The sequence below is a fragment of the Coloeus monedula genome (genome assembly GCF_965178545.1).
Source record: "Coloeus monedula genome assembly, contig: HAP1_SCAFFOLD_17, whole genome shotgun sequence".
NCBI classification, from domain to species: domain Eukaryota; kingdom Metazoa; phylum Chordata; class Aves; order Passeriformes; family Corvidae; genus Coloeus; species Coloeus monedula.
The window spans coordinates 765-25819 of record NW_028120828.1 but is presented as its reverse complement, the minus strand read 5'-3'; the positions used below and the strand labels follow the sequence as shown (position 1 = coordinate 25819).

The 25055-nt window shown below is 51.2% G+C and overlaps 2 protein-coding genes across 3 annotated transcripts in view; one reads left to right on the top strand and one right to left on the bottom strand.

Annotated features, from left to right (window-relative positions):
- The window catches only part of CENPA (centromere protein A), a 12834-nt gene extending 12658 nt beyond the window's left edge, over positions 1–176 (bottom strand). For both annotated transcript variants that reach the window (XM_082303499.1, XM_082303498.1), the window contains exon 1: positions 20–176. The gene's annotated coding sequence lies outside the window, so the exon portion shown is untranslated. The remainder of the gene's footprint in view (positions 1–19) is intronic.
- The window catches only part of LOC309585519 (IgGFc-binding protein-like), a gene marked incomplete at its 3' end in the record, with an annotated part of 25867 nt that extends 812 nt beyond the window's left edge, over positions 1–25055 (top strand). Inside the window, exons 2-23 of the mRNA XM_082303500.1 lie at positions 666–741; positions 2469–2591; positions 3487–3548; positions 4701–4745; positions 8141–9349; positions 9428–9762; positions 9985–10555; positions 10904–11508; positions 11876–12446; positions 13101–13681; positions 14060–14627; positions 14855–15048; positions 15759–15900; positions 16424–16755; positions 17438–18017; positions 18494–19092; positions 19528–20092; positions 20592–21184; positions 21781–22273; positions 22767–22966; positions 23931–24305; positions 24774–25055. Coding sequence (XP_082159626.1) covers positions 2575–2591; positions 3487–3548; positions 4701–4745; positions 8141–9349; positions 9428–9762; positions 9985–10555; positions 10904–11508; positions 11876–12446; positions 13101–13681; positions 14060–14627; positions 14855–15048; positions 15759–15900; positions 16424–16755; positions 17438–18017; positions 18494–19092; positions 19528–20092; positions 20592–21184; positions 21781–22273; positions 22767–22966; positions 23931–24305; positions 24774–25055 — 8919 coding nt within the window. The remainder of the gene's footprint in view (positions 1–665; positions 742–2468; positions 2592–3486; positions 3549–4700; positions 4746–8140; positions 9350–9427; positions 9763–9984; positions 10556–10903; positions 11509–11875; positions 12447–13100; positions 13682–14059; positions 14628–14854; positions 15049–15758; positions 15901–16423; positions 16756–17437; positions 18018–18493; positions 19093–19527; positions 20093–20591; positions 21185–21780; positions 22274–22766; positions 22967–23930; positions 24306–24773) is intronic.

The window sequence follows — 25055 nt, the reverse complement described above, 5'->3', positions numbered from 1 at the left end:
GGGGATGGGAGCATCCTACCGAAGCCGTCCCCTTATGGCTCGGCGGTGGCATCGCAGCATCCAGAGGAGGGGGTCCTCCAAACAGCCTGGGGGGCCTACGTGTCACAGGGGGTGGCAGTACCACAAGTGTTCCCCCAGCCCCACAAGTGACTTCCTGACCCAGAAGTGCCTCCCCAACCCATAAGTGGTGCCTCAGTCCCTCAAGCGACCCCCATGCCCACAAGTGTCCCCCCAGCCCCTCAAATGTACCCCTGACCCAGAACTGCCCCCCCCCCCCAGCCCCACAAGTGACTGCCCTGGCCTACAAGTGCCCTGCAATCCCAAGAAGTATCCCCGTGGCCCCCAGGTGACCCCCACCCACAAACGCCCCCTGGCCCGCGAGGGCTCCTCCGCTCTCACCCAGCGACTGCTGCAGCGGCGCCCCCTGCAGGGCATCGCGGGCGCTGCTCCTGATTGGCTGCGGCGCCGCACGGGGCTCACGTGACCGCAAGCTCGGCCCCCCCCCCCGGCGCAGGGGCTCGGGAAGCGCCTCCCTTGCGGGCCGCAGGGCATCCTGGGAGTCACGTGGCCGCAAATGTGGCGCACACCGCAGAGCCTCGAGGCAGTCAGGTGACCCCCAACACGGCTCCTGCCGCAAAGGTTCATGGGACTCTGGCTTCCCACAGGGTGGCGCCCCCTGGTGCAGAGATGCCCAGCAGCTGCGGCCGACTGGCCACAGGGCCTCGCGGGAGTCACGTGACTGTGAGTGCAGCGCCCCCTGCCGAGCACCCAGAGGGCCGCTCCCCGTTGCCCAGAGGGCCCCGCGGGAGCCGGGCGGCCTCCAACAGGGCTCCCGCCGCAAGGACTCCTGGGAGCCGGCCTGCGCTGAAGGCGCCCCCTGGCGCAGGGGCTTGCAGAGGTGCCTCCTGATTGGCCAGTGACCCCCGGGGGGATCACGTGGCCCCCAGGGCACGGCCCCCTGCAGGGCCCCGGGGGGGTCATGTGACCTCCCCCGTGGCACCCCCTGCAGGGCGCCCTGGGGAGCGGCAGAGCCCGGCAGGGCCCTGCCCGCCGAGGGCGCGTCCAGCGCCGGCTCCTCCCTTTGGCACCGCCTCAAGCGCCACTGGACGAGGGGATCGCCGAGGGTGGATCTGGAGGGGGCGGAGCCAAACGGAGGCTTCGCCCTTTCTGGCCCGCGGGGGCGGGTGCTGAGCAGGGCCTGGCTGGAGGGGGCGGAGAGGGTTGGGGGAGGAGGGAGGACCCCCGAAATGCTGGCCCTGCACTGGCCCCCGCGGGGCTGGTGGTCCCGGACGGCATTTCAGGGGCTGCAGGGGCGCACTTACGGGCAGAATGGGGGGCCTGGGGCATCGCTTGGGATCGGGTGGGGTAGTTGGGGGTCACCGGGGCACTCTTGGGGATCACGTGGGGCAGGGGAGGGAACTGGGAGGCACTTAGGGGGTCTGGGGCGGTATTAGGGGGTCTGGGTAGCCCTTGGAGTCCGGGGCAACACTTAGGGAACGAGGGAGCAGATTGGGGTCCCCAGGGTCACCTGGGCGCACTTGGGGATCTCGAGGGGCACTCGAGGCCGGGCTGCTCTCCCACCTCCTTTGCACCAGCCGCTCCGTTCGCTGCTCCAGACTGAGCGTCTGCGGGGGGGATGCGGGGAGTGACGCGGGGCCCCCTCGAACCCCCCAAATTCCCCCCCGGGATCCCCCACGTCCCCGCCTCGGTCCCCTCCGGACCCCTCAGGCCTCACCCGCTCCATCGCGCGCGCTCTCGCTTGGCTCCGCCCCAGCGCTCCGAGCTCGGGCGCTGATTGGTTGAGGACGGGGACGGGCGGGCGCTGCGGCCAATGGGAGGCGGGGGAAGGGGAAGGCGGGAAGCGGCGGCGCCGAGCGCGGCGGGGGAGGGGTGGGGTCCCTGAGAGGGCTTTGGGGTTCCTGGAGAGGATGTGGGGATTCCCTGGAGGGGTTTGGGGGCTCTGGAGGGACTGAGGGAGTCCCTGGAGTATAAATGGGGGGAACCCTGGAGGGGTGTGCGGGTCAGGGGCACAGAGGGATGCCCAGGGAGGTTTGGGGCTCACTGAGATGGTTTTGAGGGTCCCGGGGAGGTTGTTGGGGATCCCCAGGAGAGGGTTTGGGGGGGACGGCGACTGGTGTGGTTGTGGGCGTCCTAGAGAGGATTTGGCGGTCCAGGAGGGTCGAAGGGGTCCCCATGTGGTTTGAGAGGTCCTCGGTGGGGAGCCCCTCTCTGAAAGTGGCAGAGAGCTGGGATCCCGCTGACAGAGACCCCCAGTCTCCCCCACAGACCCCCCACATCTCCTCTAGAAACCCCAAACCCTCCCAGGGACCCCCAAGCACCGACAGGACTCTCTCAGCTCCCCTTACATCCGTAAGCCTGTCCAAGGGAATCATACCAAAATTGGTTGGAAAAGAAACTTTCTAACACAATTTGCAGCATTAGAAAGCAGGCATTCTTTATCCGCGCAGGACACACTGAGGGATTTCTCCTTTAATCTGATGTGTGCGGTGCAACTACAACAGGGTATGGTCCTGGAGGAACCACGAAGGGGTCTCTGGTGGTCATATTCACTGAATGCTTCCATATTACAGGTGACCTTTCCTTGAACTTTTTCTGTGGCCATGCGCAGTTGCTTCTTGTTACATAACTTGCCAAAACCCCACTGTATTCCTCATTAACTATTTTCTCCACTGGTTCCAGCTATGCTTGTGATCCTGTGTGCATACCTTTACATCCTTTCATCTTTTTTGCAGTTAGTCTTTAAGCTCCATCCAGCACCTTCAGGGGAACTGAAAATTTCTCTTCTCCGTGTCATTTATCAGGAACCCCAAAACCCTTCCAGGGACCCCCAGCACCCCCGGGGACCCCCATCTCTCTGCAGGGACCTTGTGGTTTGGGGGTTGAGAGGGCTGAGAGTATGCCTGGGTAGTTTTGGGGCATCCCTATGTGACTTTTGGGGTCCCTGGCTGGGTTTGGGGGGTCCCTGTCTCTGGGCATTTTTGTGGATCTCTGTGGGGTTCAGGGGTTCCTCATTTTTATGTCTTCATTTTAAGGCAGAAGCCCTTTAATTCCCTGTTTTCCATCATCTCTCCTGGCTCCAGCTGGTTTTCTTCAGCTTTTTCAGGCACTTGGGCCAGAATTTCCCATTCCCCGGAATTCCCCTCTGGGTCTCGGATCATTAATGTTGGGTAAAAAACATCCGGATTTGGGTCTGTCCTTCCCCCGGGATCATGGGGCCAGAGGGTGCCATGGGGGCAGCGATTCTGGGAGTTCAGGGAATTTGGCAGGATCACCCAGGGTACCCCACCTGTCACGACATTCCTGTGGCACTCACACCTGCCGTGACATCCCTGTGGGTTCCACTCCCGTCACGTCCCATCAGTGACAGGATCCAGCTGCCAGTTCCCAAATTCTCGGGAACTGTGGGTCATGCCCCCAGCCTCTCCTCCCATCCTGAAATTCTGCTGAATCTGCCCAAATCTGCAGGTTTGGGCCCAAATCCGCCCCCAGGAAGCCATGCCAGGAGGCTGTAGCCGAGGCCCATTTAGGTATAAAAAGAGTGATTTTGGGACAAACACTCTGCGTCTGCAGAGTTCTGGGAATTCAGGAGCTGAGGGGCTGGTGAGTGGGGGATGACTGGGGACGCTTCATTCCCTGTTTTTTCCTGGTTTTCCTCATTGTTTGGGGATGGACAGAAATTGAGGATTTTTTCTGCCCAGATTTCAGATTTTTTACTCTTTTCCCCTCCCCAGTTTTGTGTCTTTTGCCCTCTTTTCTCCTACAAGCTTCATGATTTTAACCCTTTTTCTTTCCAAATGTTGGATTTTAAACACTTTTTGTGTCCAAATTTCTTTTTTTTTTTTCCCCCCCATTTTCCCCCCAAATCTCAGGGGTTTTCCCTTTTTGTGCACTTTCCCCCAAATTTCAGGTTTTTTCCCCTCATCATGCCCAAATTTTGGTGGTTTATTTCCCCCTGTTTGTGGGCAAATTGAGCATTTGGGAGGGTTTGAGTGGGACAAGGTGAGTGAAGGGTTGTCCTGGATGTTGAGCCCCATTTTGATCCAAATTTGGGGGATGTTGGGCAAAAAACCCCCCATTTTGACCCAAACTGAGGGGATCTGGGGCAAAATTCACCCTTTCCATAAAGTTTCAGTGTGGATTTGGTGGAAATGGGGTGTCGAGGTGGCATCAAAGGGAGGGGTTGTCAGGAGGGCTGTGCCAGCATTTTAACCCCATTTTGACACAAATCTAGGTGATTTGGGTTTAAATTCATCTGGTTTTGGAGTGAATCTGATAGAGGTGGGGACTCTGACGTGGCCTCAAGGTGGGGGGGAGGATGGGGGGAGGGATGGTTGCTTCAGCTGTTTAATTCCATTTTGACCCACACTGGGGGGATTGGGGGGAAAATACTTTGATCCAAAATGGGGGAATTTGTGAAAAAAACCCCCATTTTGACCCAAATTTGGGGAATTTTGGACAAAGTTTGTAGAGTTTGGAAAGTTTTGGGGTGGATTTGGGAGCAGTGGGGTCCAAAATAAACCCCAAGAGGTTTCCATGGGGTGAAAAAAGGCACTTTGGGGTAATGAAAGGCATTTGGGGGTAATTTGGGGGTTATTTGAGGGTTCTGGAGACACCTCAGGGCTCACATGGGTTTTTCTGATAAAATAGAAATTTTTAGTGATCTTGGGTGTTTTTCACAGTGATGGCACAGGATGGGATCTGGTGGCTCCTCCTTCCCTTCTGTGGTAAGCAAAATCCTGGTTTTCCACACAAAATCCCCAGATTTCCTGGATTTTGTACTTATTTCCAGGCTTTTTAGCACAGAAAATGAAATCCTGAATCCCTGGGCTTTTTTTGCCCAAAAATTCCCTTCTTCCCTCATTTTGCATTTTCTCCAACAAACTCTCAGCTGCAGATTTATTAATTTTAACCAAAAAAACCCCTTTAAAAATATTGGGTTTTTTAATACAAAAGCCTTTAGAATCGTTTTTTGTGGTTTTTTTTTCTCATGAACCCCCCATTAATTTTCATGGAAAAATCCCCTTTTTCCTCATTTTCATTGAAAAAAAAGTGCACTTATCCTGGTTATTTGGGGTTACTTTTTTGTAGTTGTTGGTTTTTTTGTTGGTTTTTTTTTGTTGGTTTTTTTTGTTGGTTTTTTTTGTTGGGTTTTTTTTGTTGGGTTTTTTTTTGTTGGGTTTTTTTTGTTGGGTTTTTTTTGTTGGGTGTTTTTTGTTGGGTTTTTTTTGTTGGGTTTTTTTTGTTGGGTTTTTTTGTTGGGTTTTTTTTGTTGGGTTTTTTTTGTTGGGTTTTTTTTGTTGGGTTTTTTTTGTTGGGTTTTTTTGTTGGGTTTTTTGTTGGGTTTTTGTTAGTTTTTTGTTGGTTTTTGTTGTTGTTGTTTTGTTTGTGGTTTTTTGTTGGTTTGTTGTTTGTTTTGGAGCTAACATGATCAGTTTTAGTGTTTTTCCAGGAAAAAAACCCAAGATCTATATGTTGGAATTGTGGGTTTTTTTCAGGAAAAAAAGGTCTATTTTGAAAAGTTTTTTAATGAAAAAAGTCCTTTTATTTGCTCTATTTTAATAAAAAAAGTTGGTTCTTTAGGGAAAAAATAACCTTTTATTCCTTATTTTCCTGACCTTTTTCTAATTTTCATGAAAACCTCTTATCAACCCAATTTTTTGTAGTGTTTTAAAGAAAAACTCTTTTATTCCCTTAATATTTTCTTGTTTATTCCTTTTTAAAAATTTTTTAAAAAATTTATTTATTAGGGGAAGCAAAGCTCTCTTGAACTCTGTTTTAGGTTTGGGGTATCTTTAAAGAAAAAAACCTCATTCACTCTGTTTTAATTTTTAAAATCCCAATTGCTTATTTCCCTTTTGGCTTTTCTTCAAAATCCCCCCTTTTAAAAAAATCCCTTTTTTATATATTATTCAGAAAGCCCCCTTTAATCTTATTTGTTATTCACAGTCAAAGCTCATTTTCCCCTATTTTTCCCCGAAACACTCAAATTCCATTTTTTTCAGAAAAAATCACCAGAATTATCTTTTTTTACCCAACATCCCCATTTCCCTATTTTTTAAATTTAAAACAAATTCTTATAGTGAACTTTTAATATATATACTGAGTTTTAATAAAGTTTTATCACGTTTTCATGTGGTTTTCCCCCAGTGATCTCAAAGCTTCCGTCAGAAGAAACCTACTATTTTTAACCTGTTTTGGGGCAAAAAACGGCTTTTTTGTTGTTTTGGAGCATTAAAAAAATCCTCAAAAATCTATTTTTGATCCTTTAAAAGTATCTTTTATTTGTTTACTTTCCCTTTTATATGTTTATCTATGTTTATCTATGTTTATCTATATTTATCGACATACATTTTAACTTGTACAAAACACTTAAAATGTTAGTTGGCTAATAATAACATTAAATAGTGTAATTGAATAACATAGTATTGATTAATAGGACATTAATTGCTTATTAATACTTACCTATATTTTTATATGTTGTGGATATATTAATTATATTTATACACTACAATAGTTATATATGAATGTATAATATAATCTCTACTGTAATTATATAAAAATACAACGTATGATATATTCTGCTATAATTATGCTGTTATTATCATTATTCTTGATTTGCATTTTTTAGTGAAAATTCAGTATAAAATTATTTCAAAGTTTATATGGATGTACAAGAGATGTGAAATATAAAAACATGTAACATATTTTATATTCATATTTTATATTAGTGTATTTATTAATCTAGTGCACTATATATTGCTATTATATATAGCTACATCTATCGAGACGTAATTATAAAAGATAGAATAGATACAAATTACTATAAATATAATTATATACAATTCTAGATTATTTTACGGTGTAATGTGACAGAGTTGCATTATATTATATGAATGACTTTATGTTATTGTATTATAATGTATTATAACTTTATGTAATTTATGAATATTATATTTAGTACTATAATTATATATTATTTATCTTTTGTGTTATAATGTAATATCCACTATTATAATTGTTATATTAATTACATATAATGGTAGATTATAATGCAATATAGTATAATATAATGGTATATTAATTCTGTTCTGGTCTCTAATATATTCTCTACTGCTCTAATTTAGTTCCTTATTGCTTATTTTTCCTTGATTGTTAACATTTTTTTCCAAGCCTTTTCTATGAAAAGAAGAAATAAAATTATTTTAAATCATTATCTGTATAATTTTTTTAGAGAAAATATAAAGCATCTACTGTTGTATATAATTATAAAAATAACATGTAAATTTATTTTCTACTGGGATTAATACGAAAATAAATTCAATAACTACAGCAGTTATTATTATATTACTTTAATTATTTTTAATATTTATTGGTTTGGATTAATTCTTTGCTGATATTTCTATTAAAAATAAGTACAAAATAATAGAAAAAATACTACTATATATTTAAATGTAAGTTGTAAATTACAGTGTTATAATTAATAGATCTGTATAATAACATGGAAAACTATATAAGTTATATACTGGATAACAGATCTAATAATATAATAACAGGCTAAAAAAAGTAATTAACATATTTTTACTGATATATGAGTCCTATATTATTAATGTATTATCAGTGTGCTAATAAGTAGTAATATACTGAAGTATATTCCATAGTACTCTTAATATATCAATAACACAGTGTTTAGTAATATAAACATCTAATAACATTGTTATATTAAGGAATGGTATTTATTATAATTAGTTAATAATACAACGTTCTTTCATATTGTTAACACATTGGTATATTATTATTAACAATTTGTTAATAGAACATATAAATAAGAGTTTACTATTTATATAGAATTATTTATAGTTTTATTAAAATGTTGTTTATTAATATAATAAACTGTAAATATAATTTCTATTTTGATTATATATAAAAATAGACTCTATAAATTAGATACTGCAGTCATATCTTTAATGTAATTTCAGTACAATTCCTCCTATAATTCTATATAAAACACATATAGAATGCATATAAAAGTATCAATATAAAAATACAAAGGCCACCTTCATATAACCCCCTTGGTTAATATAAAAATTAACCAAGGCCCCCTTTTCCCCCGTTTTCCCAGCACTCTCCAGTGCCAGCTACCGGGGCCGGGAGTTCCTGGCCGTGTTCCCACAGAATGACGACGAGTCCCCCAGCGCATACCTACAGCTGCTGCTCACCTCCTATGGCCCTACCGACACCCAGGTGTCAGTGATGCTCCGCGGTGGCTCCATCACCCGCAACGTCACCCTGGGGCCGGACCTCACTGTGCCCCTGTCCCTCCCTGCTGACCTGGAACTCACTGGAAGCCGCATTTCCCATAAAACCTTGGTGGTCCAGGCCAGCGCTGATATCTCCGTGGTGGCCGTCAGCATCAAGACCTACACCGTGGGTGCCACCGCCCTCCTGCCCATGGAGAGCCTGGGCACCAGGTACTACGTGGTGACACCTGTTGGGAACTACACTTACGGCGTGACTGAGTTCGTGGTGGCCGCTGGCGCCGCCACCACCGCTGTCAGCATAACCACCACTGCCACTTTCCACTATGATGGGGCCACCTACGTCCCCGGCTCTGTGCTCTGCCTGTTGCTGCAGCCCTACCACAGCTTGCAGCTCCAGAGCAGCCAGGACTTCACTGGCACAGTCGTGGTGGCCGACAGCCCTGTGGCTGTCCTCAGTGGCCACGCCTGTGTCAAGGTGTCTGCCGGCTTTGACTTTGTGGTGGAGCAGCTCCTCCCGATAACAGCGTGGGGGAGGAACTACGTGGTGCCACCCAACCCACTGCAGACAGACATTGACTTTGTGTACGTGGTGACGGATGAGGACAACACCATCACCTACAACACCGGGAGCAGGAATGCCACTGTGGTCATGGCGGCAGGGGAGGTGCAGAGGTTCGTGGTGAACCCTAACTCACACCTGTACATCAGTGCGGTGGTGGCAGTACAGGTGGTGTTTTTCTTCAGTGGGTCGTCTTGGCAAGATCCCTTCCTCCTTGTTGTCCCACCTGTCACCGCCCACTGCACTGCATTCCGCTTCAGCAGCGTGCCCGACCAGTATAACCATGCCATCCTTGTTGCACCCACCACTGCTGCTGCCAACACCACCCTCAACCATCGGCCTGACAACACCATGGCGTGGCAGGCCATTCCTGGCACAGATTTCTCCTGGGCCATCATCACCATGCACGCAACAACACAGAGTGTTGAGAACTTGCAGGTGCCCATCGGGCTCCTGGTGTTTGGGTTCCGGAGTCAAACTGGATATGGCTTCCCTGGGCTCTGTGCCACCAGTGAGTACAGTCAGTCCATTGTTGTGTCACCCCGCTGTTGTCTGGTTGACCATTCATGGGTTTTCCCCTTTTTTTCAGCCCCCAGACCTCTCTCCTGTGAGGATTTGGTATGTGAGGAGAGGTGTGAGATGGTGGATGGACAACCAGAGTGCATCCAGGAGACCTTCTCTACCTGTTGGCTTGCTGGTGGGCCACACTACCGCAGTTTTGATGGAAAAGCCTTTGATTTCATGGGAACATGTGCCTACACCTTGACCACCATCTGCAGTCCCGATCCCACCCTTCCTGCCTTCTCTGTTGAGGTCAAAAAGGAGGAAAAGGAGAACTCCAAAGTTTCTTCCATTGGCTCCATCACCATTCATGTTGACAATGTCACTGTCACTGCAGTCCGGTCAGAGAATGGGATGGTGAGGGTAAGCAAAACCCATCGTAATTCCCAAATTCCAATAATTTTTTGGAATTTCACTGAAATTACGTATTTAGCAATGATCTTGAGAGTCTTTTCCTAAATAATTCAAGGATTTACTGGTGTGCAGGCAACCCCTGCATAAAACCACTTCAGATCTTCTTAAACTCCATTTATTGCCTTATTTTGATGGGGTTTGGTTGTTTTGATGGTTGTTGTTGTCCTGCAGGTGAACAACCACCGCTCGCGCCTCCCCATCTCCCTCTCGCATGGGAAGCTCCGCATCCATCAGAAGGGTAAATCCATGCTGATCCAATCAAGTTTCAACCTGAAGGTCCTCTACAACTGGGATGATCATGTGGTGGTCAAACTTCCGGCTACTCTTTCTGGAAAAGTCTGTGGGATGTGTGGGAACAACAATGGAGACCCCCAAGATGACGCTCTCACTCCTGATGGGAAACAGGTGTGGGATATTGTGGAGCTGGGGCGGAGCTGGAAGGTGACCAGTGAGAGTGGCCACTGCCAGGACACCTGCGTTGGGGACTGTGGGCGGTGCAGATGGCACCAGGTGGTGGTATACAAGGCAGAGACCTGGTGTGGGATGCTGTCCCAACACTCTGGGCCATTCCGGTCATGTCATGGCACTGTCAGTCCCAATATCTATGTGAAGAACTGTATCTACGACCTGTGTGCCAATGAGGGGCGTCTCGATGCACTGTGCCACGCCCTCCAGATCTATGCTGATGACTGCCAGGAGGAGGGGATCAGCGTTTCCGACTGGAGGACAGCAGCGGGATGTCGTGAGTGAAAATACTCCTTGGGGTGGGCAGAGCCTAATTAATGTGGGACTGAAGATCCATGGGATCATGGGTTGGGAAAGGTTGTGGCAGCAGGTTCAAGCAGGAAATCCATGAAGTCCAGGGAGATTCCAGACAGCCCAAGTAGAAAGTCCATAAAGTCCATGGATTCTCTAGAAAGTCTGAGCAGGAAGTCTGCAGAGTCTCCAGAAAGTCCAGGTAGAAGGCCCAGGAAGTCCATGGAGACTCCAGAAAATCCATGGAGACTCCAGGATATCTATGTAGATAGTTGAAGAAGTCTGTCCCACCATGTGCTGCTCCACCCTGACCACTGTCTCCCTCCCTGTCCAGCTCTCACTTGCCCGCCCAACAGCACCTACAGCGCCTGTGGCCTCGCCTGCCCCCCCACCTGCAACATTCCCGCTGTGTCATCCAGCTGTGCCACCGCCACCACCTGCATGGACACCTGTGTGTGCCACGAGGGCCTTGTCCTTGAAGCCAACACCTGCGTCCCCCCCTCTGAAAGTGGCTGCATCTTTCAGGGTCTCTTCCATGGCCTTGGTGAGGAATTTTGGGGTGACCTCACCTGCACCCAGCGCTGCGTGTGTGACACGGAGCAGCGGCAGGCAGTGTGCCGGGATTCTGGTTGCGGCACCGAGGAGGAATGCCGGGTGGAGAAGGGAATCCAGGATTGTTATCCCAAAATTTTTGGGGTCTGCACCGCTGTTGGAGCCACCCACTATGAGACCTTTGATGGCAAGAGGTTCATCTTCCAGGGAACATGTGTCTACCTGTTGGTTGGATTGTGTGAGGACGCCCAAAATTTGGTAGGATTCCAGGTGTTGGTGCAGAATGGCCACCAGAGTGACAACCTCATGTCGTCCATCGCCGTGGTGACAGTCAAAGTCTACAACAAAACCATCAGCATCAGCAGGGAACACCCTGGAAAAATCATGGTGAGTTTAGGAAATGATCCCTTATCTTTTCACCACATTCTCCACTGCATCCCAAACCTCATCCCATTAATGAGTGATTAAATCTGAAATGTAATTAAATCAACATCATTTGGGTGTTCCAGCTGTTGAAAGCAGAATTGGAATTATCCATCAGACCAAAATTGTATCAATTTTTATGGTTTTCTCCCCAGATCAGTGAGTGGTTGGTCAGCCTTCTCTTGGGACTTGGACCTTCTCGTCATCTTAAATCCCAAATTTATTTCAATTCAAAATTTAATTAAATCAATGCCTTTTGGTTGCTCTGGCTGTTGAAAATAGTTTACCGTCAGACCACAAATTTGATCACTTTTTGTGGTTTTCTCCCCAGATTGATGAGCAGTTGGTCAACCTCCCGTATCACTACAGTGAAAGGAAGATTGTTGTCTATCGTGATGGGCAGGATGCGGTGGTAGAGACCAATTTTGGCCTCGTTGTCACCTACGACTGGTACAGCCACGTCACCGCCATGGTGCCCAGTGGCTTTGCCAATGCCCTGTGTGGGCTCTGCGGGAACTACAACGGTGCTGCCAGCGACGACATGATGATGAGGAACAACCAGGTGACATCAGACCCAGATGCCTTCGGGAGCAGCTGGAAGGTCACAGACATCCCAGGATGTGGGGAGAGGTCAACAGTGGAATGTTCCAGCACTGTCGCACTTTCCCGGCTGCAGCAGGAAGTATCTGGGATGGGGTGTGAAATTATTTTGGAAGCAGATGGACCCTTTGGAGCATGTCATGGTCATGTTGATGCCCACCAGTACTTCCAGAGCTGCATGCATGACTCCTGCCTCTTCCCTGATCAGGAAGAAGGGATGTGTCCAATCATTGCCCGCTACGCCACCGCATGCCAGGCTGCTGGTGTGTCCATCGGAAGGTGGAGGACGGATAATTTCTGCTGTAAGTTGGGATAATGGGAGGGTTTTTCCTTCAGCAGTATCCAAAATATCCTCAAGTCTGCTCCAAATCCAAGTATGAACAACCCAGATGTGGGTGAGAATCCAGTGGGAATTCCATCCAAAGTCTTGGTTGATCCCATAATCCACCCAAAATGAACCCTTCCCAAGGAAAATGCTGTCTCATTTGGAATAATTTACCCCCCCCAAATCTCCAATTTCTTGGTGTTGGCTCCAAAATGGATAATTTAGAGGGAGAACCACCAAAAAATGTACCAAAAATAGTGGAATTGGGTTAAAGGGATCCAGCCTGGAGGTCAACTGAGGACCCAGTGTGGAGCAATCCCACTCTTTGAGGGAATGTTACATTTTTCTCCATGAAAATAGGGAAAATTGGGTGGTTTAGCGGCAAGAATTCCTATTTTAATTTGCCTGGGATATTCCTTATGGATGATCATTGGATCATCATCAGATAATCATTGGATCATTATTTGATGATGTCCCTCATCACATCCACAGGGAGGAAAATTGAGGGTTTATCATGAAACTGGGCTAAAACACTCTGTATTTGATGAAGTTTGCACCTGAATTCCAGGAATCTTCCAGGTTTTGGCTTGGAATTTCCTGATTCCTCATGAATCCCATTGTCTCCCGGCAGATATTCCCTGTCCTTCCAACAGCTCCTACGAGCTCTGCTCCCACACCTGCCAGCACACCTGCGGTACTGACTCCACCACATGCCCACGGCGGTGCCGCGAGGGCTGCGTGTGTCAGGACGGCTTCATGCTCAGTGGCGATGAGTGCGTCCCCATGTCCCACTGTGGCTGCAGCCACCACGGAGTCTACTACAAAGAGGGGGAGACATTCTACCCCACAGAGCAGGAGATGTGCCAGTGCCTCTCCAGTGGCACTGTGGAGTGCCAAAATACTTCCTGTCCTAATGGTGGCCCTGGGAAGGTCATTGATGGTGTCTTCCAGTGTCCCTCTCAGGTGTCTAGCACCTGCGTGGCCACAGGTGACTGCACCTATATCACCTTTGATGGGATGGTCTTCAACATCACTGGTACCTGCTCCTATGTCCTCACCCAGACCTGCACAGGTGACAACTTGACATCATTTATTGTCACAATCCAGAAGGAGGCACGGCAGAAGGGGAAGGTCTCCAGGATCCAAGCGTTGTCTGTGGAAGTCTATGGGGTCATCTTGACCTTGAAACAAGGAAAAGGGGCAGATGTCATGGTAAGGTGGCACTTTATGGTCCAAATCTCATGGGATCTCCCCTAAATTGGGTTTCCTTGATGGGAGGGACACCTCAGCCCAACTTCAAGCCCAGTCCATGCTCATCCCAACTTTTCTTTCTAAGCAAGGTCACTAAATGAGTTAAAACTTTGGTCGGAAGGTGTTTTCCCTAAATTTTTCGTTCTACCTCGATCAACCCCAAAACTGTATTTCCTTGATGAGGGGAGCCCTCCCCCACCTCCAGGACTAATTCATACTCATCCCAACTTTTCTTTCCAAGTGGGATCCGTAAATCTATCAGAATATTGTTGGGAAGGTGTTTTCCCCAAATTTTTGGTCCCACCTCCTCACTGGAGGACTCTTCCTTCTCTATCCCAGGTAGATTCCATCTCCCACCACCTCCCCACCATCCTGAGTGAGGGACAGGTCCAGGTCTACCCACATGGGACAGGTGTCCTGCTCCGCACTGACTTCGGCCTCGTTGTCCACTATGACCTCGTCCAGCACGTGATGATCACGGTGCCCCAGATCTACATGGGGCACTTGCGTGGCCTCTGTGGCAACTACAATGGCCAGCGCAGTGATGATTTCCAGCTCTCCAGTGGCCAGCTGGCTCCAGATGCAACAGCCTTTGGATCCGCATGGAAAACAATGGACACACCTTGCAATGACACCTGTCCCAAGGATGAGTGTCCCACCTGCACAGAGGAAAAAGTGGCAATCCTCCAAAAACCCAACTACTGTGGCCTCCTCACGGCCCCCGAAGGTCCCTTTGGCTCTTGCCATCGCATCATTGACCCGATCCCGTATTCCCAATCCTGCATCCATGACCTCTGTATGACTGGAGGGGAGATGCATGTCCTGTGCCAGAGTATCCAGAGCTATGTCACCGCGTGCCAAGATGCTGGAGTCACCGTGGGGGGTTGGAGGACGCCATCCTTCTGCCGTGAGTTTGGGAGGGCACAGGGGCAAATGTCCCCTGTTTGGGGTTGGGAAGATCTCCAGGTGAGATCCCACCTGGAGCACCGGGAGTTTGGGGGGCACAGGTGGGGAATGTTCCTTGTTTGGGTGTGGGTGACAGTGGTGACACACAGGACATGGGATGATGGTGATGGGATGAGCTTTAAGGTCCCTTCCAGTCCAACTCAGTCCATGATTCCATGAAAATTCCAGCCCTCACCTGCCCAGCCAATAGCACCTACTCCCTTTGCACCAACACCTGCGCCAACACCTGTGCCGGAAATGCCACCACCTGCCCCCAGACCTGTGCAGAGGGCTGCCAGTGCCACCAGGGCTCCGTCTTTGATGGACAGGGATGCGTTCCCGAGGAGCACTGTGGATGCTTTAGGGATGGGGAATACTATAAGGTAGTTTTTCTGGCTTTTCTTCCTGTTTTTAGGTGTTTATGTCTTTTTTCCCTTCATTTCCCCCCTATTTTTATACATTTGCTTCCTTTTTTCCTTCTTTTCCCTGTTTTTATGTCCTTACCTATATTTGCCCTGCATTTTTTTTCCTTTCTCTCATATTTTTCTGCATTCACCTCTGTTTTCATGGTGCTTTCTTTTTTTCCTGGCTTAATGTAGTTACATTTTAAAAATTATTTTCCCCCCTTTTTTTCCCTATTTTTATGCATTTACACCTTTATTTCTTGCATTTTCCCCTATTTTTCTGTCTCATTTTCCCAGCATTTCCCCCTTTCCACCTCCCTATTTTTATGCTGTATTTTCCTTGCATTTCCTTTCTTTTCCCCTATTTTGAGGCAGTTACATTCTTTTTCTTGCTGGTATTTCTCCCGATGTTATGTATTTGCATTTCTTTTTCTGCATTTTTCCCATTTTTACTATATTTATGCTTTTCCCCAGCACTTTTCCCCTCATTTTTAGGCACTTCCGTATTTTTTCCCTGCATTTCTCTCTTTTTCCCTACTTATAGGGAATGTATGCATGTACATCCCTTTGCCTTGCAATTTGTTCACTATTTTCCCTATTTTTCTGCACTTATGTCCATTTTTCTGCATTTTTTTCCTTTTATCCCCTGTTTTCATGGATTTCCTTTTCTCCCTTCTCTCTCCCCACAGCCCCATGAGATGCTTTTGTGGGATCGCTGCCAGCGCCGCTGCACCTGCGTCCCTGGTCAGGGCCTTACCTGCCATGACCATGCTTGCACTGAGGACGAATCCTGCGAAATCCGGGAAGGCATCTTGGGATGCATCAATAAAAGTGAGGAAAAATGGGGGAAAGGGGGATTTTAGAGGCCAAGCGGGTCTGGGGATGACTGGGGGATTGACTGGGGAGAAAAGGGAAGGGGAGGTGGAGGGAACAGAATCCTGTCTCTGGTACTAAGGGTCAAGGATAGGGCAATTCTTCCCATGGTTTCTCCCAAGGTTTCCCACATGTTGTTTTCCCCATCCCATGATTTTTCCTACAGTTCCTCCCATGGTTTCTCCCATACCATGGTTTTTTCCATGGTCTTTTCCATGGTTTTTCTCATTGTTTTTCCCATGCTTTTCCCATGGTTCCTTCCATGGTTTTCCATCCCATGGTTCCTTCCACGACTTCTCCCATAGTTTCTCCCATCTCATGATTTTTCCCATTCCATGGTCTTTCCCATCTCATAGTTTTCTCTATGTCATGACTTCCCCCCACTTTTTTGCCATCCTTTTCTCCAACCCGTGGCTTTTCCCAATCTTTATCTCTTATTTCACCCAGCCCATGGCTCATCCTGCTCCACTTCCCCTCCCAGACCCCTGCAAGTCCCTGCGCTGCCGCCCCAAGGAGCGCTGTCGGCCCCGTGGTGCCGAATCCCACTGCATTCCGGCCCTGGTCGCCACGTGCTGGGCTTGGGGTGACCCACACTTCCGCACCTTCGATGGCCTTGACTTCGACTTCCAAGGAACCTGCACCTACACCATGGCCGAATCCCATGGGAATGACCCTGGGCTGGTGCCCTTCAGGGTTGAGGCCAAGAATGACATCCGTGGCGGAATCCAATCTGTGTCCTATGTTTCCTTGGTCAATGTTGATGTCTATGGACAACGCATCTCCTTCCGCCGGAATGAAGATGGAAAAGTCCGGGTGAGTTGGGTGGAAATGTGGAAAATTTGGGCTTTTTCCCAACTTTTTGCTTCATCCAGCTCTTCCCTGCCTCCTTCTTCAGCCAGCCAGTGCCAATGTTATTTTGAGGTAAATCAGTCAGATTGGGAGGTGGATTGTTGAAATGTTGGGATATTTTGAGAATAAAATCTTGGGATATGTCAGGAATAAAAAGTTGAGAAATGGTGAGAATAAAATATGGGGAATAGAATATCTGGAAATGTCAGGAACAGAATGTTGGAATAAGATGTTGGGATTTATTGGGAATAAAATGTTGGGCAATGTCAGGAATAAAACAGGATATGCCAGGAATAAGATGTTGGGATAAACTGGGAATAAAATATTAGGATATTTCAGGAATAAAATGTTGGGATGCAGCAGGAATAAAATACTGTAGGGTGTTTGTATATTTTGGGAATGAAATATTGGGTTATACTGGGAATTCTATGTTGGGATATGTCAGTAATAAAATAGCAGGAATAAAATGTTGGGATATGTAAGGTGTAAAATATTGGGATATGATGGGATTTAGTGTTGGAATTTGCTGGGAATAAAGAATTGGGATATGTGGGGAATAAAATATTCAGATACATTGGGAATAAAATATTGGTGTATGTTGAGAATGAAAACATTGAGATAACTGGGAATGTTGGGCCTCTGGCAGGTGAACGGGGAGGTGACGCTGCTCCCGGTGCTCCTGGCAGACGGGAAGCTGAGGGTCCGTCCCAGTGGGCTTCGTGTTGCTCTGGAGACAGATTTTGGTCTCCGGGTCTCCTATGACTGGAACTGGCACCTCCTGATCGACCTCCCCAGCAGCTACTTCCGCCATGTCCGTGGCCTCTGTGGGAATTTCAATCTCAAGCCCCTCGACGACATCCCCGAGGCTGGTGACAACATCACCGCCATTGTGACATGGGCCAAAAGCTGGAAAAGTGCTGACTCTGAGGCTGACGACCCGATCTGTTGGGATTATTGCGATGGAACATGCCCAGTGTGTGATGAGGAGAAGAAGGAACTTTATGGTGGGAACCACTATTGTGGGATCTTAAAAAAATCCTTCCAGGGGCCCTTCAGAGCATGTCACAACATAGTGAAGCCTCACGACTTTTATCGTAACTGCCTGTCTGACCTGTGCCTGAGCAATGGGGCGAGGTCAATCCTCTGCCAGGTGCTGGAGACGTACGCGGCAACATGTCAGAAGCATGGGGCCATGGTCCATGACTGGAGGACACCATCGGGATGCCGTAAGGGCTGGGGTTTTCTTTGGGAAGGGAAGGAACCAGAGTGGGGGAGGATGGGTACGAAGTGGGATCCAGCCTTCAAATCTCTCAGATGGTCCTTGGAAGTTCTCCAGAACTTTCTTCTGGTGCTCCAGACCCTTCTTGTGTCCCAGACTCCATCCCATCTTTCCAAGACTCTATCCCACATTTTCCAGATCCTTCCCACATGTTCCAGGCCTTTATCCTTGTGTCCCAGACCTCATCCTGTGCATCCCAGACCCCATCCCGCATGGCCCAGACCCTTGCCACATGGCTCAGACCTTATCCCCCTTGTCCCAGTCTCTTCCCACATTTCCCAGACCTTCCTCCTTGCATTCCAGACCCTTCTCGTTTTCCAGACCCTTCCCCATGTTTGAGACGCTTTCCCAGCCCCAGGCTGCTGTGTCGAATGCTGTCTACTCCCCTAATCCCTCCCTCACCCCACTTTCCTCCCCCTGCAGCATTACCTTGCCCTGAAAACAGCCACTATGAGTCCTGTGGCAACGCCTGTCCGGCCACCTGCTCCAACCGAGACAGTCCAGCCACCTGTGACCAGCCCTGCGTGGAGACCTGTGCCTGTAACACTGGCCACGTGCTCAGTGGCGGGCAGTGCGTGCCGGTGTCCCGCTGTGGCTGCACCCGCGACGGCCGCTACTACCGCCCTGGCGAGGAGTTCTGGGGTGATGACACCTGTCGCTCCAGGTGCAGGTGTGACACAGAGCTGGGAATGGTGGTGTGCGAGGACTCGGGGTGTAAGCCGGGTGAGGTGTGCACGGTGGTGAAGGGAGTGCGGCAGTGCACAGCCAACAGCCGGTCTATCTGCGTGGCCACCGGTGACCCCCACTACACCACCTTCGATGGGCGCCGCTTTGACTTCATGGGTACCTGTGTCTACCTGTTGGCTGGGCTCTGCTCCACTGACCCCACCCTCATCCCCTTTGCTGTCACTGTGGAGAACAATCACCGTGGCAGCCACCTGGTCTCCTTCACCAAGGTGGTCACTGTGGAGGTGTACAACATGTCCCTCAGCCTCAGCCAGGAACATCCCCAGAAGGTCAAGGTAGGGATGAAGAAGGTGATAGGGGTGGTTCAGAGTCATTGCATGGTATCTGGGGAGTGTTCAAGATCATGGTATAGTCTTCAGGTGCGCTTCAAGGTCATCACATGACACCTCGATGGAGTTTCAAAGTCCTTTTACGGTGTTCAGGTGGGTTTCAAGGTAATTGGGTGGCATCTGGGTGGGCTAAAATGTCATCTTGGTGGCCTTCAAAGTCATTGGATAGTGTCCTGTTGGGCTGTAAAGCCCTTGTGTGGCATCTGGTTTTCAAGGTTGTTCCATGGTATTGGGTTAAGGTTTCAAGGCCATTATATGGTTTTCAGGTGGGTTTCGAGGTCATCATGTGGCATCTAGGTGGTCTTCAGGGTCATTCTATGACCCTTGGGTGGGTTTCAACTTCATTGCATGACCTCATGCCACCCACAACTCTCTTTCCAGGTCAATGGTGTCCTGTTGGACCTCCCTTTCACCCACAACCACCAGATCCAGGTGTCCCTCCGTGGTGTCCACGGCTTCATCACCACTGACGTGGGTGTCACTGTCACTTTTGACTGGTACAGCTATGCCCGTGTCATCATCCCCAACACCTATGCTGGCGCTGTCTGCGGCCTCTGTGGCAACGCCAATGGGGACCCCCACGACGACTTTGTCACCCGTGATGGCCACCATGCTGACAATGAGACCCACCTGGGCGATAGCTGGAAGGTCGGCGATGTCCCTGGGTGCTCACCTGGGTGCAGCAAGGGCTGCCAGGTGTGCAGCGACGCCCAAAAACGTGCCTACCGTGGGGACAAGCACTGTGGGCTGCTGGGGAAGAAACGGGGGCCCTTTGCCGCCTGCCACGACGTCATCGACCCCGCCCCTTATTTGGATGACTGTCTCTTTGACGCCTGCCTGTACGAGGGGCACCAGGACACCGTGTGCCAGGCCATTGGTGCCTATGTTGCTGCTTGCCAGAGCCAGGGCGCTGCTGTGCGGCCATGGCGCACGGCCGCCTTCTGCAGTACGGGGGGACTTGGGGGGCTTGGGAGAGTACAGGGGGGTTTTGGAGGGCAGAGAGAAACACAGAGGTTGGGCAAGGAGTTTTGGGCTGTCCATGGAGGATTTTGGGGTGTCTGGCAGGGGGAAGGGGGGTTGGGGCTGTCTGGGGGGGCTTTGGGGTGTCCATGTCAGGTCTGAGGTGTTCCCAGGGGTTTTTGGGTCTCCATGGGGAGCTTTAGGGTTTCACTGGGGGTTTTGGGATCTACACAGGGAGTTTTGGGGTGTCCATAGGGGGTTTGGGGTCTGCACAAGGAGGTTTGAAGCTTGGATGGCGGGTCTTGGGGTTCAGACAAGGGAGTTTTAGGGTGTCCATGGGGAGTTTGGGAATTTGGGGTCTGCATGGGGAGTTTTGGGGCATCCATGGGAATTTGGGGTGTCCATGAGGGTTTTGAGGGTTTGCAGGGAGTTTTCTTGTGTCCATGGGGGTTTTGGTGTTTCCAACTCCTCTCCCTTCCTGACAGGCCCCGTGTGCCCCCCAAACCAGCACTATGAGCTCTGTGGCTCCCCCTGCCCCCCCACCTGCCAAGGCGAAGCTGGACCCCAGGATTGCTCTGATGCCTCCACATGCTCCGAAGGTTGTTTCTGCGATCCCGGATTTTTCCGGAGCGGGGATCACTGCGTGCCCCTCCCCCAATGTGGCTGTGTTTTGGAGGGCCGCTACTACCCTCAGGGGGTGCAGTTTTACCCCGAGCCCCCCTGCACCCAGCGCTGCATCTGCTCTGAAAATGGGGGGCTGGAGTGTCACCCCGCTCCAGGCTGCTCCAGGGACGAGGAATGCACAGTGCGGGATGGGGTGCTGGGGTGCCACCCCCGCACCTGCAGACAGTGCCAGGTTTTGGGGGCAGGGGCTTACAGCACCTTCGATGGGCACCTGGGGAGTTTTGGGGGATCCTGCACCCTCCCGCTGCTGGAGTTGGAGAGGGGTGAGCCTGAGGAGGAGCTGGAGCCCATCACGGTGGCCTTGGAGCAGGAGGATGTGGAGGTGCAGCGGGTGACGGTGATGGCGCACGGGGTGACTGTGGTGATGCACAGGGGACAGCAGTGGGAGGTGATGGTGAGTGGAGGGCCTGGTTTTGGGGGCAAAAAGGTATTTGGGGGGCAAAAAAGGGGATGGAAATGGGGTTTGGGAGGTGCAGCAGTGAAGAAAGGCCAGGTTTAGGGAGAAAGCTCTGACTTTGGGGTGCATGCCCTGTTTTGCGGGTGCAAGCCATGTTTTGGGGGCAATGCTTTTGGGGCTGCAGGCCTGGTTTGGCAGGTACAAACCCTGCTTTGGGGGGTAAAAAGGGATTGGGTGAAAAAGAAGGGGGTGAAAATGGGGTTTTGAGGGACATGGCAGCAGGGGAGGGGTTGTTTGGGTGTGCAAGAGCTGCTTTTGGGGTACACACCCCACTTTCGGTGTGCACTCTGGGGTGTACAGACCCTTTCTGGCATGATAACCCTGGGTTTGGGGTGCAAACCATGATTTTGGGGTTGAAAACGCTCTTTTCGGAGTGTAATCACCCCTTTTTGGGATGTAAACCATGGCTTTGAGGTGCACAGAAGGAAGTGCAAGACCCTGTTTTTGGGGGTGCAAACCCTATTTTGGGGGGTTAACCCCACCTTTGGTGGTCCGACTTCCCTTTTGGGATCCTCACCCCTCTCTCCCCCCAGGTGGATGGCGAGCGCCACTTGCTGCCGCTGTGGCTGCGGGGGGGCGCGGTGGGGGTGGCGCAGGTGGGGTCCCACCGGCTGCTCCAGGTCCAGGGGGGCCCCAAAATCCTCTACGACGGCAAGGCGTATGTGGTGCTGACGCTGCCGCCCCCGTCCCGCCGCCCCCGGGGCCTCTGCGGCAACTTCAACGGGGACCCCAACGACGACGGCCCCGATGGGGGGGCTCTGGGCAGGCCCCCCCCGAACTGCACCCACCTGGTGCCCGCCCCCAGCTGCTCCCCGGCCCAGGCGCGGCGCTGCGCGGTGCTGGCGGACCCCGAAGGACCCTTTGCGGGGTGTCACGGGGTGGTTCCGCCCCGCACGTACCTGGTGACCTGCGAGCACCAGGTGTGCAGGGTGGGGGGCGACCCCTGCCCCGGCTTTCAGGGCTATGCAGCCGCGTGCCAGGCAGCCGGAGGTGCGCTCCGGGAGTGGCGGGAGGCCACGGGTTGCCGTGAGTACATGGAGGGGTTGGGAATTTTGGGGGGTCGGGAATTTGAGGTGACAGGAAGTTTGGAGTTGGGACTTTGGGGTGCTGAAGTTTTGGGAGGATGGGAATTTGGGGGTCAGGATTTTTGTGGGGGCAGGAATTTTGCAGGGAATGGAAATTTTGGTGGGGGTGGGAATGAGCAGGGGCTCATTCCTGCATGGAAAAAGGGGCACATGTCCGTATTGCTAAGCCCCCATCTGGGAAATGCCCCAATGAGACACCCAAAGGGGACCCCCCGCCCCCAAAAACGGGAAGCCTGTGTCCCCCAGTGGAACCCTGTGCAACCAGTGGGGCTTCCCTGATGCCCCCAAATGGGAGCCCCACAGGACCACCCATCCCAAAGATGGGATGGCACTGACCCCAGATGACCTCCCATTTAGCCCCACTCCCCCCTTGGCCCCAGATGAGCCCCCATTGACCCCACTGACCCCCTTTGTTTCTTCCCTCCCTCTCCCAGCCCTCACCTGCCCCCCCAAGAGCCGCTACCAGCTGTGTGCCCGCACCTGTGAGCACACCTGCGCAGGTGTGTCGGCCCCGCCCCCTTGCAGCGAGCGCTGCTTTGAGGGGTGTCAGTGCGCCGAGGGGCTGCTGTTCGACGGGGCCCGCTGCGTCCTCCCGGGGACCTGCGGCTGCCTCCACCAGGGGCGCTACTTCCAGGTGGGTGTGGCCCCAGTGCCTCCCACTACAGGCCAGTTCCAGCCCTAGCTCCTTCCGGGCTCCCCATGCTGATCCCAGGTCCCTTCGGTGTGCCTCCCACAGTTTCCCCAGTCCTTCCCAGGAGGCCGCAGTTCTCCACGAGTCCTTTCCAGTCCCCCCCAGTTCCCTCCAGAGTGCCCCCCAGTGTCTCTAGTCTCTCCCAGTGCATCCCAGTTCCTTGCAGTGTGCCCTCTCCAGTGTTTCCAAGTATTCCCAGTTGCCCCAGTCCCCTCCAGTATGCCTCACAGTCCCTCCTCAGTCCTCAGTCCCTCCAAGTGCACCACAGTTCGTCCCCATCCCTTCCAGTCTCCCTCAGTTGATCCCAGGTCCCTTCAACGTGCCTCCCACAGTGTCCCCAGTTCCTTCCAGTACACCCCAGCATCCCCCCGTGTCACCATTTCTCCCCAGTGTGTCCCACTTCCCCCAAACACATCTCCCAGTGTGTCCCTCTTTACCCCAGCATCTCTCCAGTCCCCTCCAGTCTCCCCCAGTATTCCCTGTATTGTCCACAGTCCCTCCCAGGGAGTTCTAATCCTCCCACACTTTCCCCCATAGTGTTCCCAATCCTTTCCAGTTTGTCCCTGTTCCCCCCACCAGTGCCTACCAATGCATCCCACTCTCTTAGTGTGGGGACTTAGTGTCCTTCCCAGTGTCTCCCAGCATGTTCCAGTGTCCCCCTGTGTCTCCACCAGTGTTCTCAGTGTCCCCCAGCATGGGGGACATGGGGATCTGGGGGGCATGGGGACACCGGGGACATGCTGGTGGTCCCCATGGGCACCCATTGGGGATATGGAGACACATTGGGGTTACGGAGGACATGGACCCCCCTTCCCCCTCCCATGACACTTCACAGCATCATCATCCCCATTTTTTGGCCATTTAGGCCACTTTTCCCCACTTTCCACATTTTATCCATGGAAAACAGATTGCCGAGACCGTCCTGACCCCCGACTGCTCCCAGTCCTGCACCTGCCGGGGGCCCGGGGGCCTCCAGTGCCGCCCCTTCACTTGTCCCTTTGGCCACACCTGCGGCCTCCGTGACGGCACCCGCGCCTGCATCGCACGCCCGGGGCGCTGCGCCCTGTCCCCTGCCACCCGCTTCGTCACCTTTGACGGCGTCACCGGGGCCACCCTGGCCACCGGCATCTACGTGGTGGCCAGCGTGTGCAACCCCCACGACCCTGCATGGTTCCGGCTGCTGGGGGACGTCAGGGACATTGGGGACCAGCCGGCAGTGGTGGCACTTCACCTCTTCACCCCCCACAGCTTCATCACTGTGCGGAGGGACAGGAAGGTCTGGGTAAGTTGTCACCATGCTGGGTGGCACCCATAAATGTTGTCACCACCGTGTTGTCACCCTAAACATCCTCCAGACCTTCATTTTAATAAAAAAAAAATCGATTTTTTTTCCCCTAATTTCACACCAGGTAAGAGGGTTGTCTCATGCCACCAGCACCACAGGATGTTCTTACCTTAATTTTGCCCCAAATTGCTCTTTTCCCTCCCCAGTTTCCTACAAGTAAAGCACCTGTGTGGGTGATGGTCACTAAGAGACACCCATAAATTGATGCACCCCATCGTTTTGACTAAAATTGCTCTTTTCCCCCCCCAGTTTTGTGCTGGGGAAGCACCTACATGGGTTGTCCCTCATCCTGCCCCCACCATGCCTGGACGCATCCCATCATTTTTCCACCCAGATTCCTCCAGCTACCCTTCACCTCTGTATCACCCCAAATTCCCTTTTCCCCTGTAATTTGGTGTTCTCCAGCTCAACGGGGTCCCCACCCCCCTCCCCGCGGAGCTCCCGGGACCGCTGACCATCACAGAGACACGCACGACCCTCCGGATCAGCCGAATCCCGGGATTTCTGGTGGAACTGGGCGCCGCGGGGGTGACGGTGGAGGTGCCCAGGGAAGCGCGGGCGACGCTCTGTGGCCTCTGCGGCGACTACGACGGTGCCACCAGCAACGACCTGCGAGGGCCCGACGGGACGGCGACGAGCGACGCGCAGGCACTGGCCAAGGCCTGGCGGGCGCCCGACTTCACCCAG